The sequence below is a fragment of the Miniopterus schreibersii genome (assembly GCF_964146895.1).
Source record: "Miniopterus schreibersii genome assembly, chromosome: 18".
NCBI lineage: Eukaryota > Metazoa > Chordata > Mammalia > Chiroptera > Miniopteridae > Miniopterus > Miniopterus schreibersii.
Genome location: NC_138121.1, coordinates 36,195,027 through 36,207,336, shown reverse-complemented (window position 1 = coordinate 36,207,336; position 12,310 = coordinate 36,195,027). Strand labels below are relative to the sequence as shown.

The window sequence follows — 12,310 nt, the reverse complement described above, 5'->3', positions numbered from 1 at the left end:
GAGGCAGGACTTTCCATCTTAAAGTTCTCTGATAGGGAGGCTACCTGAAGGGTGTGTGCTGGGACCAGTGGCTTATCCAGGAGCAGACAGGTTTGTGGCTAAGAACACATAATTCTTATGTGTAGAAAAGAGGGATCAGAGCAGGAGGATGCTTTAAAAGAGCTTCAGACTTTTATAATATTCACCATCATCCTAGAAGAAAAAAAAAGTCAATCTGAGTGTTTTTCTCCCTACAGAACAAAAACCAGATGCTGAAATGAACCCCCCCCCCCCCAGCAGTGTGGGTGGTGGAATCAGGTTCCAAGCGGGTTGAGTCAAGACGACAGCATCATTTCATTATTGCACCAACATGTTCGCACCTCCCTCCCCACTCGGGTGCTGCAGCCTGTGGGTGAAGCACACAGCGATCGGGGCACCACCCGGCAGTGCCTGCGCAGGAGGGAACGCAGGGCCTCAGGCTCTGGCTGGCAGGTCACAGGTGAACAGCAAGGTCATGGATGACGCTGGGGACCGGCCTGGGCAGTATCTCTGGGAGAATGACATGGGGGAGGGACTGTAGCTGTGCAGACTGGCAATCCAAGGTCTCTGGCCCCCCGTTTTTGCTCTAAATTTAATCCCACCTAGCATCATTTCCAGAACAACCCACAAATCCTATCTCCTAAGCATTACCCCTCCCGCCATCAGCCACCCTGAAAATCCTTCCCTGCAGGAGCTCTGCATTTTTTTTTTTTTTTTTTTTAACTTGGAACAACTCCTTTTTGACATTTTCAGTCCTGCACCCCACTCCTCCTCAACTGCTCTCCCACCCCCAGGAAACAAGGGCCTCCTTTGGGGCCACCTTGACTCCATGGTTGCATCCGTCTCTTGACTGGTCTCCCCGCTTCTGCCCTGACCCTCAGAGTGAGCCCGTTAGGACAGAAGTGAGACCAGCCCCTGCTCTGCTCTGAACTCTCCAGGACTTCCCGCGTGGCGCAGGTGAAGTCGAGGTCTCACGGGGCCTGGCCCCCCTGTGCTTCCCCGGCTCCCCTTTCCCCATCATTCCCTCGTTCCCTGCACTTCAGCCACAGGGCGTCTCGACGAGGCCAAGCGCCCTGCTGCTTCCAGGACTTTGCACCTGCCTGTTTCCTCTTGAAGACAGGCGGCAGGGCTGGCTTTCCTGTTTCCTTCAGGTCTTTGTTCAAATGTCGCCTCATTAAGGGAGTCCTTTCGGGAACAATGCACCTGAAATAGCAGCCCCCAGTGACTCTCTTCTCCGGGCCCTGCTTGCTGCTGTCTTCTCAGCACCAACCATTGTCTATCTCTGTCTCACTTTCCCTAGAATGTCAACTCTGGGTGCACAGGGGCCATGCCCTCTGCGTGTCCTCAGGGTCTAGACGGTGCTGAGCACATAGTAGGTGCTCACGTATTTGTTGAATGGATGGAGAATCCAGCCTGCTTAAGGGAGGTAGAAAGTAGAAGTCTGGGCAGATTATAATAATGAATCTCCTTCCCCCTCACCATTACTGTCCCTTCCTGGGACACGGGATTGTCCCTAATGTACCTGCTGCTCAAAATGGGATTCCCAGTGAGGAGCCCTGGACCCCCTTTCTGAGGGTGTGTGTTTTTCAAATCCCACAGAAGTCATTTGTTCTTGTTAACAGCAAGCAGCTCCCACAGGAGATCATGGCTTTATAGTTCAGCTGGATTAGTTTAAAAATGATTAAAGTAAAAGTAATCCCCTTTATCTTATCAAAAAGAGGTGACCAGAGTAAAAGCTCCCAGGCAGAATGTCCCATCTCACCTAGAGCTCGCTTGCTGAGAGAGAGGGACGTTCCTGAGATGGCAGACCCTCAACTCATCCATCGATTGAAACACTGACCACACTGGGAATTGCGGAGAAAGTGGGGTGCAGTATCCTTGCCTGCGGGGCACCTGTCCAGGTCGCCCTGTGGTTTAGAGACCATGTTGAATGCACCTGTTCCCAGGAGGGCTGGGAAACGGCTGGGCCATGGGAGGCTGGATGAACAGCTGAGGTTGACTTCTTCTGAGCTGGGAGGCAGAGGGTTGCAGCTGAGCGGGGAATGTTGGGAGTTCACCTTAGGCTGTGTGGTGTGGAGGTGCTGGCTGGGCAGTGGGGCAGACACACTGAATTTGGTGAGGCTGGAGGTGAGAGTAGCCTGTGATACCCATTTGGGAAGCATGGGGCAGGGCCTACCGATTAACCATGTAGCTGAGGAGGTTTGTTGAGTCCTCAGTAGGTGTTACCTCAGTGCAGCCTAGGCCCCTACCAGCCTACCAGGAGGTCCAGGTCCCAGCTCCTGGCCAAGAGCTCCATTCCACCCAAAGACTTTTGGCTGGGCTCCTGCAGTGCGCAATAAGACAGTTTTAGAGTCACAGGTAACCGCCCTGCTCAAAGCCCTTCAGAGGGTTCCCACTGCCCTTGGGAGGAAGACCAACCCTGCCCTGGCTCTCAAGGCCCCACCTGACTGGCCCTTTTGCACCCACCGCTTCTGTTACTACCTCTTTTGGTTCCTTCAACATGTCACCCACATTCCTGTTCCCTTCACCTGGTTGCTCCCTCCCACCCCCAACTGCCAGTCATCTTTCCTACCTCATCTCAAAGGCGGCTTCCTCACAGGCCTCGTGGGGTGCCCTGCTGCCTTCTCTGTGGTCCCAGCAGTTGGCCTCTGAGGCTCATTCTAACTTCAGCAATGAAGTAAGTGATTGTGTAATTAGTGGTTTGGGACGTGCCTTCCTTGCCAGAGGGCAGGGTGGCCTCTCCCTTGTAGCTGCTCTGTCTCCTGGTCACCATCGGTTGTGTGAAGGCCGGCCAGGCTGAGTAGGGTGGTGGGTAGATAGGGGTGACCGGTGGGGCCTGGAGCCATCGGCAAAGATCCTTCGAAGGAGGAGGACTTGGGAGGCAGAGGGGGTGGGCACTTCACCTGCAGAATTCGGTTAAAGAGAGATGGAAAGAGCCCGGCTTGAAATCAGGAGGAGCAGCCACCTGTAAAAGGAGAGGCTGGCTTATCAAGGACTGCAGATAATAGCACCTGTCTTATCCCCTGGCTGACATTTCTCTTCTCTTCAGAACTGTTTTCAACACCGTGCCCTAGGCAGCCTTTACCAATCGATAGGAGATGGTATTGGAGATAAGCCCTGGTTATCAGGCCTGACTCCAAAGAATATCTCTCGGGTGAAGCCAAACCCTGACGCTCTGTGATTCAGGGAATGTGTGACTGGAGGACTGAGCTGGGACCTGACCACTGCTGGTGGGAAGAAAGCTCTGCTGAGGCAGAGGGTTCAGCAGCACCCAGCGGATCATCACAGAGGGTGTCAAGGGCTGGCAAGTTCAAATGCCTCGGAGCCGGTAATTAATATGAGAGAAGTGTGCCAGGAGGGGTAATAGGGACTGGTGAGGGGTGTGGCAAAGGGACAAAGGGAGCATGTGGGCCCTGTCTAAAAGGATTTAACATCTTTCTCCCCCACTCCACTTCCTCTTTTCCCTCCGTCTCCTCACTGTATGGGTCAGGCAAACAGTCTTCAGGCAGGATTTTTCTCCCAGACAGCCCTACTGTGACCTCTGACTCCTACGATTTTATTGGAAAATCCAGATCTAGAATGAGCACTGTGTCCCCGAAGGCCACGCTGCAAGCCAGAATGGTGGCTTCCTATTTTATTGCTCTCCATGCAGTGTGGCCATGAAGCTTGGGAAACAGGACAAGGGTGGACTAGGGAGGGGCAAGCGTGGATTGAGGCTTAGGTTTTCAAAAGATGGCAATTTCATTATGGGTGCTTATGGCAAGGGACATGGGTGGCCTGTTTACCAGTACTGTTGGTAATCACTCATGTGACTTCTTTTATGTACTCACTGGTTAAAATTCCCCAGATCTTCAGAGACATCACTTTCCACTGGGGAAATTTTCCCTCTCATGATTAAACACACACACACACACACACACACACACACACACCCCTCTTCCTTCCTCACTATTAATCACCTTCTCCTATAATTGGTACTTAAAATGTCAAAGGAGAAGGAATTAATTAACAGGAGTATCCAGTGCAGCGACGCATGCTGCAAGGCTCTGGGACTGATTATAAAAAGCACTTCCTTAAATATTTTGAACACTTTGGGGAATCACAAACCTCCCTTGTAATTGAAAGATCCTTAACTACACCCCAAGTCCTGGCTGGTGGCCAGGGGTTCACAGCTGAGTGAGGCGGTGTGTGGAAATCCCTTCTTCAGCACCCTAGGGAGACTTGCCTCCCACCTGGGATAGGTGGCTGCAAAGGTTCAGAAGCGGCAGGGATCCCAGGCTGACTCTGGGCAGAGGAAGGGATCGGACAGGACAGAGAGCCTGCCGCGCGTGAGGAGCTTCGCACGCAGTGTTTCACAACTATCCTCGCGAGGCGGGTGACACTGTTGCCTCCACTTTACAGATGAGCACATTGAGGCTCGGCGTGGCTGTGATTTCTCCAGGCCACGCGGCTCCTTATTGAAAGCACAAAGTATTCCCACTTAGGTCTGATTCCAAAGCTTTCCTTTTTCCGGGAATCCTGAAATCCTATTTCCAGCTCTCCTTTGGACTGCTCCCCTCCGCAGCCCCAAACTCACTCTGCGGGTGTTTTGACAGCTAAGCCCGCAGCCGGGACCTAAGCCTGGGAGGCGGAGCGAGGGGAGCACGGCGCCCGCCCAGCTCCAGTGTCAGCCAATGGTGACGCGGCGCCCACAGCCTCCCGCCCAATCAGCAGAGACCCCCGCCCTCACCCTCCGCCGCTCCTCGGGCCCCACGGCCCTCCCTTTGGCTCCACCTAGCTTGACGGAGCGGAAAGTCCCTACAGTCCGCTCCAGACCCGCAGCCATTGGAGGAAGGTCTGTCACCGGGAGACCCAATCAGACCGTGCGCGAGAACGCAACTCGGGATGTGATTGGTTAGAGCGGCGGTTGCCCCTCCGCCCCCGCTCTCCCCGCCCCCTCCAGTGGCTCGGAGGCGGGGCAGGTGGGGGCGGGCCCAGGTAGCAGGTTGGGCTGCGCGGGGGCCCGCGCGTCGGAGGTAAATATTAGGGCGGTGGGTGCCGGGCGTCGGTGCGGGTCCGGGACGCGGGCTTACGAGGCGGGGAAGGGGCGCCGCCCCGCCGCCCGAGGTGAGTGAGCGAGCGAGCGGGCGGGCGAGCCGGCGAGCGGCCGGGTCCCCTCGGGCGCCCTCCCCGGCCTCGGGAGCCTCCCGCAGCCGCCCGGCCGCCGGGCCCTCGGCGCCTGCCCGTTAGTCGCTCTGGACCCGAGCCGGTAGGGCCCGCGGGGAACTGAGCCCGCTGACGTCAGCCCGGCGTCCCCTCGCCCGGGGCTCCCCCGGCCCCAGGCCTTCCCGAGAGGGCTCCCGAGTGGTGGCAGCCTGGTCGCCGCCGCCGGGGCCTCGGGAGAAGACGGGGCTTGGGGTGGGAGCGGCGCAGGAAGCCCCCTCCCGCTTCGGCCCCGCGTGGACGGGTGGGGAAACCGAGGCCCGGGCCGCCGGCCGCCTCCTGACCGCCGCGTTGGCCTGGGGAGCCCCGGGCTTCTGTGAGGTGGAGCCTGTGGATCCAGCGGTGTCGGCGGGTCTGTGGCTTCCGTCCAGGAAGAGCAGCCGGGGTTCAGGCCTCGTTAATGGCGTGCTCGGCTTTTTCTTTCAGTTTCCCGGTCCCCAGGGTGAGGATGGTTTTCACGCAACCCGGGGCTCTGCACTCGGAAGCTCGCTCTGTGGGAAGAAGGTACGCTTTTCCTTCCTTGCCCCCTCCTTCATCATCGCTGCGACGACCTGCGGCGCTCGGTCCTCAGCCGGCTCAGCTGCCGCCCGTTCAGGTCCTTGGCGTCTTTTCTCTTCTGCCCCCCTGCATTTGCATGTTTTAGAGTGGCTGTCATCTCCCAGCCACCAAGCCTTTCCGTCTCCCGGTCCCCACCCCCTTGCCCCGCCCCTCCCCTCCCCTCCCCTCCCCTCCCCCCTCCCCCTCCCCCTCCCCTTCCCCTCCCCTCCCCCTCCCCCCTCCCCCCTCCCCCCTCCCCTTCCCCTCCCCTCCCCTCCCCCTCCCTGGAAGTTGTACCCTTGGCTCCAGAGCGTTCCCTACCTTGCTTTTGAATTCGGGCCAATAGGGATCCTAATAAGATTGTCCCTTTTGCAGCCTTTGGCTCCGGGAGCTAAATCCAGGCCTAGAGAGAGGCCGTTCATTCAAGTTTTGGTTTTCTGCAGCCCCCTCAAGTCCCAAGTAGACTGAATTGCACTGAGGATGTAGCTGCCAGTTTCCCCCTCTGGGCAGTGGGTGGATTTGAGCTAGAACAGTATTAGGAGAAAATGATTTGCTGGAAACTCCTGTGGAAGTTCATGTACCGTGGATGCTGATAACACCCAGACCATTCTCTATAATGTTCAGCTACAGATTTTTAGTGTTTTTTCGAAGAAGCTTTCCTCTGGACGGTGACTTTCTTGAAGAGCTGGTAAGACCAGGGCCCTGGTTATATAAAACATCAAACCCTCAGCAGCGCGGATTGCCTGTGGTGTGCCACGCCTGGATGTGATTTTGTTTGGTTAGAGAAAGTCCTTGTTATAAGATGAGAGAAAGGAGTAATTATCCTAGTCATCAAAGTATGAGTATTTTGTTCCTGATTGTCACACTGTGGTTTTAAATTTGTTGAGGTCTTTTCAATAGTTATGCAGAAGTTGTAGGTGTTAGGCAGGATGTGAGAATCTAGGAAGCCGGTTTCAGATGAGCCTCAAACAAGTTGTTTTCGAGATTGTGAAATGCTTCTTATTTCTTTTTTATATAAGTAACAAGAGGTGTAAACATTGAGCATGACTTCATTATGAATTATATTCCGGAGAATTAGGTAAAAATCATTGAAATACTCCCAACTCCCGAGTCTTTTTCTTTTATCCTGGAAAAAGCTTTTAATCACTTAAACAGTTAAAATGAGGAAATGGAATTTTCGCTTTCACCTGTTATCATTTGAGTTAACCAAGTCATTTTCATTCATGTTGCACCGGTTTGGGGATCAGAACTATAAAGATGACGGACCCGGGGAGTTCAGTCTGGAAGTGTTGTGGCCACGTTCACTCTGAGACAGCAGAAGTCCTTGTTTTTGTGCCATGAGTATGCAGGTGTGGAGCCAGGCTATATATTTAACCTTATAAATCCCACTCGTTTTAGGGGCTGAACACTTGCCTGCTTGGGTCACAAGTTAAGCCATGAGGAAAATGAAAGCTGTCTCTTATCTCATCATCAAATCTCGTATTTCTATTTGTTAGTTGTTTAGGATATAACTACTTGTTTTTTTAATGAGAGAGAATGATCTTTCTTAAAATGCTAATTATTCTAGCTATCCAGAAGGGTTTGGAAAAAGTCTCATTGTCTTCTTTCTTTGGTCTTCACACTGACCTTCCTACCTCTTTGCCATTTATATTAGGGGCAGTATTTTAGTGTTGTCATTTTTATTTGGATTTAGAGAGCCTCCTGTGGATTTTAGAGCAAGTCAGGATATCTCAGGAGATGCAAACTGTTCTTGGATTAGATCTGCCTTTGTTTTCTTTAGTGAAGTTCTTTGAGCTAATATAACCTAATAACTTGAGAATCAAAGTGACACTGTATCTTCTGGAAAGTTAACCATTGTCAGTTTTATGTAGCTAATGCTCTTCAGTTGTACTATGTATTATATTCTAGAATGTGGTAGTTCTGACCTTTAATATTTTTGTATAAAGATCCATGATCATCTTTTTATTGCATTGATAGGAAACTGATAAATATTTGAGTCTTCCATCCCTCATCTTAGTTTAATGACTTTGTTTTAATACAATTAAATTCTCTTTTACTCAGGATTCAGATATCAACAAGCTCAGATAACCAGATACAGTTTCAAATCTTTGTGACCTTCAATTGTTTCTCATCTCAAATGTTGTCAAAAGAAAGACCTTCTGTTCAATATGGTTTTAGGGTTAAATACATTTTGTATTCCAATTCTTTGGTAATCTTCATTGAGTACTTATAGTAATTATCAGGATATTCGTAATCACTGAATTTTCCAGCCTGAAATAAGTATGATGGTATTTATTTATTTTTGTTTTTTATAAATATATCTTTATTGACTTCAGAGAGAGGAAGGGAGAGGGAGAAAGAGAAACATCAATGATGGGAGAGTCCTCATTGATCGCTGCCTCCTGCACACCCCTTACTGGTGATGAAGCCTGCAACCCCAGCATGTGCCCTGACCGGGAATCAAACTGCGATCTCCTGGATCCTAGGTCGATGCTCAGCCACTTAGCCACGCCCGCCTGGGCAGTACGATGGTGTTTAGATGAATCATTTGTGATATATTACTACTGAAAGTGAAGTGTACTATTAGAGGCAATTTTTAAACACTTGGACCTGAAAGGTAGTAGGAGAACACAAATGAAGGCAGTCATCATATCTTACTAAGTCTATACTGTTCAGTGTCTGACACTGTGTTGAGTACATAAAAATACTAAACAAACTGACAGAACTTCTTGAGTGATAAAGAACTCATTGATAATGTGGTTTAAATCTTTCCCACATAGTCTTGAGTCAGTTTTTACTGCTTGGATCTCTTAACACTTAATTACTCTTCTCCTGTCTCAGTGAAAGAAAAATGTTGGCATTATATTCTTTCTAAAGAAATAGAAGGTCTTTTTGTTAGTATATTTCTGCTGTAATGCCATTATATTGAGATATTAAAGATCATGAACTGTATCATCTTGTATATCTCTACACTAGAGCTATAAAGTTCCCCATTCAGCTTTCTCTAATTATCAGTTGCAATGAAGACAATCAATTTTTAATATGATAGTTCCTAACCTATTCTTTCTTAATGTATTCTTTCTAAAAGAAGAAAGACCACATCCTTTTTATTTTTGGATAATGCTTTTTAAATATTTTATAACTTTGGCTTTGGCTGCTCTAATTTTCTAGTGTGACCCATGCTGTTATTGAGTCTAAGCTTACTCCCACTGGTGCTAGTGCAAGTTAGAAAAAAGTTACTGCTTCCTGTGGAGTTCACTGTAAAATATGGTTCTTGATAACAGTTGTTAAATTGCCCTCAACCCTTTATAAACCAAAGCAGTTATATCCAGTTTTACCATGGACTGTCTTGTAGAAAACATTTTGTTAATCAAATTCACTTAAAATGTAGTGTCCTAATGCATTTATATAGTAATTTAGTTTTGTCTTGGTAATAGTTAATTAGCTCTGATGGTTTTATTTTAAATGGGGACATGAATTGTTAATAGGATAGGCGTTGTTGGCGTATAATATTATTAAGACTCAATGATGTTCTTAATTTTAGTAATTGAAGGTATGATTTTTAGAAATTAAAAAAATAATTTTTCTTCAAAATAGAATTGCCATACTTAAAAAAATTTTTTTTGACCAAAAATATTTCAATACATTTTAAAGAGAACAAAACAACTCTCTTTTTTAGAAGTTGCTTTTTGACCATCTCAGCCTTCTGGGAGAAACCCAGCGCCTGTGCAGTATTACTGTTGCCTGTCTGTGTAACGCAGCCTGTGTGCACCTCTCCTGAAAGACCTGTACAGAACTTGTACTCCTTTTTTGTTATTGATTTGTTTGTTTTTAAAGCACACAAACATATTTCATCACCTGGCTTCTCAGAAGTGATTAGAAGCAGTAAGTTGGAAGCAGCAAGGCAGTGAAAGGAGCCTGGTGCACTGCAGGAAGCCACAGAAAATCGCTGATGGCTGAAAGCTGCCGTCTGTCCATCCAGACAGCAGACCAGGAACTCGGGCGCAGTCTAAATAAAGCCCTTTACCAAAGTGACAAACACCGCTCCCCGTTGAGAGTCACAGATAATCGTTTATGCTCATATGGATGATTTGATGATCAGGAAAAAATGGTGCTATTTCCTTGCTGAAAAATTTAAGAATTTTAGTCAGAAATACGAAACACTTTATTGGAGTACTTTAAAGGAATAGAGATGAATTTAGGCTTTGGGCGGCTGTTTGGGTTGCCCTCGTAGGGGTTTTGTTTATGTGGTGCCAAGATCGGGGTGTCCACAGGTGTCTTATGTAAGTGGCAGATATAAATTGGTCCTGTTCCTGCTGAAGTAGACAGTGCCCTCAAGCGGAATTAGGACAAACACAATGAGAAAAACACAAAAAGAGAAGGAGGGAGGGAAGCCTCTGACGCTCGCTCTGGCTGTGTCCTGCCCTCACCCGGGTGGCGCAGGCAGTTCAGCACTGTTGGTTTAGGGGTGCAGACTCTTCACCCTGTCTGGGGTCATCTCCATGTCACATTCTGACACCTATCACCAGAGAATACCCGATTATCATACAGTGCACCCTAAAGAAATGTCATTCTGTGTATGGATTTGCCACACTCCTTTATCATTAAGTGATGAAACTTAAAATTTGGTTCTTTAGTTTTTGGAGTGTTTACTTTTTAATTCTAAGAACAAAATGGTGAATATGACAGTGCTATCAACTGCCACTGTGACGTGGAGTAATGGAAATGGGCACCTGTCAGAGAGGGATGGGATAAATATCACACTTAGAAACCAAATAGCCATATTCATGTGACAGAATAGATAAGAGCTATTGTTTTCAGTAAGATAATTAATTAAAATAATGGACTACAGTCTTAATTTGCATTAATGAAATTGTATAGTTTTTAATCATCCATTAAAGTAGGGTTGAGTAGGACATTTTAATTGGGAAAGATTAATAATATTGAACAGTTTTAAATGAAAATTTGAAACTGCAAATCATTTTTTGTGTGTACTCCTTTCTTGTACGCATAGCAAAAATTGTGGTATAAAGACATTTTTTATATTTGATACTATATGGCTATATTTCATTGTTACGTAGTCCAAGTTTTGATGGCTGTAGAATTGATTTTTTCGGATATATTTCATATAATCAGATTTACCATTTCTGATCATTGCAAGTGTGAGAAATTAAATGATAGCTGTGATTAATATGATTAATATTTGCCTATCTAAGGACAAAATGTACACGATTAAGGAAATGAACAGTCAGAAATAAAATGTTCCATTATCAAAATATGGCACATAAATAAATGAATTGTGGCTCAGAATGTGATTTTATGGTGCTTTATTGATAAAAGATGTTTAACATAATAGTTACAACGGATAACTTTTTCCTTAAACTAGGTGTACATACAAAAATAATAGCCTTTTGATTTATGTGGTTTTCATTCAAGTGCAGCAGCTTATCCATTTAACTTAGATAGGATCTGTTAAAAATGCTACTTTTTAAAGCTTAAAAATGTCAGAATAAGTATATAAGGTTATCTTTTACTTAGAATTTGATTTTATAAACTTTAATGCCTTGGAAACAAACATTATTATATTGTCTTTGAAGATACTTTATAATTGGATCTCCTTAATTAAATATGTAAAATTACAGTAGATACAAGTAATATATGTCTTTTAACCTTTTTAGATATTTTTGGAAGTATTTTATGTGTGTGTGTTTTTACTAGTTGAGCGAGATTTTAAAGTCTTTAACCTTAATTTCAGTGCATGTAGACTTAAGAGTTTCTTTCTGCTTCTCCTCAGGCATTTTGATTCCTGTCGTTTTACAGCATGGACACCAGATTGCTGAAAACATGCTTTGGGACTGCAAGTGAATTTATATTTTGGGGGTTTACCACAAACGTCGTAGTTCCCTTTTTTTTCAGTTAATATTTTGGAGTTAATGTCACAATGAGTTCAGGCTTATGGAGCCAAGAGAAGGTTACTTCACCCTACTGGGAAGAGCGGATGTTTTACTTGCTTCTCCAGGAGTACAGTGTTCCAGACAAACAAACGCAGAAGCTCCTCAAAGTACCCAAGGGGAGCATAGGGCAGTATGTCCAGGACCGCGCTATGGGGCATTCGAGGGTCCCTTCCGCCAAGGGCAAGAAAAGTCAGATTGGATTAAAAATCCTAGAGCAGCCACATGCAGTTCTCCTTGTTGATGAAAAGGATGTGGTGGAAATAAATGAAAAATTCACAGAGCTACTTTTGGCAATTACCAACGGCGAAGAGAGGTTAAGCCTGTTTAAAAACAGAAACAGACTAAGTAAAGGCCTCCACATAGACGTGGGTTGCCCTGTGAAGGTCCAGCTGAGGCCGGGGGAGGAGAAGTTCCCTGGAGTTGTGCGCTTCAGGGGCCCCCTGCTAGCAGAGAGGACAGTGTCGGGAATATTCTTCGGAGTAGAATTACTGGTAAGTGAGGTAGACCTTTTTTGTGGGCTGTGTGTGTGCCTGTGTTTGCAAGTATTCCTATGTATGCATGTATTTTTCCCCCTTTAAATACCAATTGTTTTCTCAGAA

The 12,310-nt window shown here is 47.1% G+C and overlaps 1 protein-coding gene across 2 annotated transcripts in view; it reads left to right on the top strand.

The window, feature by feature from the left end:
• The first annotated feature begins 4,953 nt into the window (after positions 1-4,953).
• The window catches only part of CYLD (CYLD lysine 63 deubiquitinase), a 40,178-nt gene continuing 32,821 nt past the window's right edge, over positions 4,954-12,310 (top strand). The window contains exons 1-3 of one of the 2 annotated variants that reach the window (XM_081118471.1): positions 4,954-5,033; positions 5,647-5,724; positions 11,552-12,202. In XM_081118471.1, the coding sequence (XP_080974597.1) occupies positions 11,699-12,202 (504 nt within the window). In that variant the 5' untranslated portion in view covers positions 4,954-5,033; positions 5,647-5,724; positions 11,552-11,698. Of the gene's footprint in view, positions 5,125-5,646; positions 5,725-11,551; positions 12,203-12,310 lie in introns of both variants that reach the window. The other variant, XM_081118470.1, reaches the window with a different exon arrangement.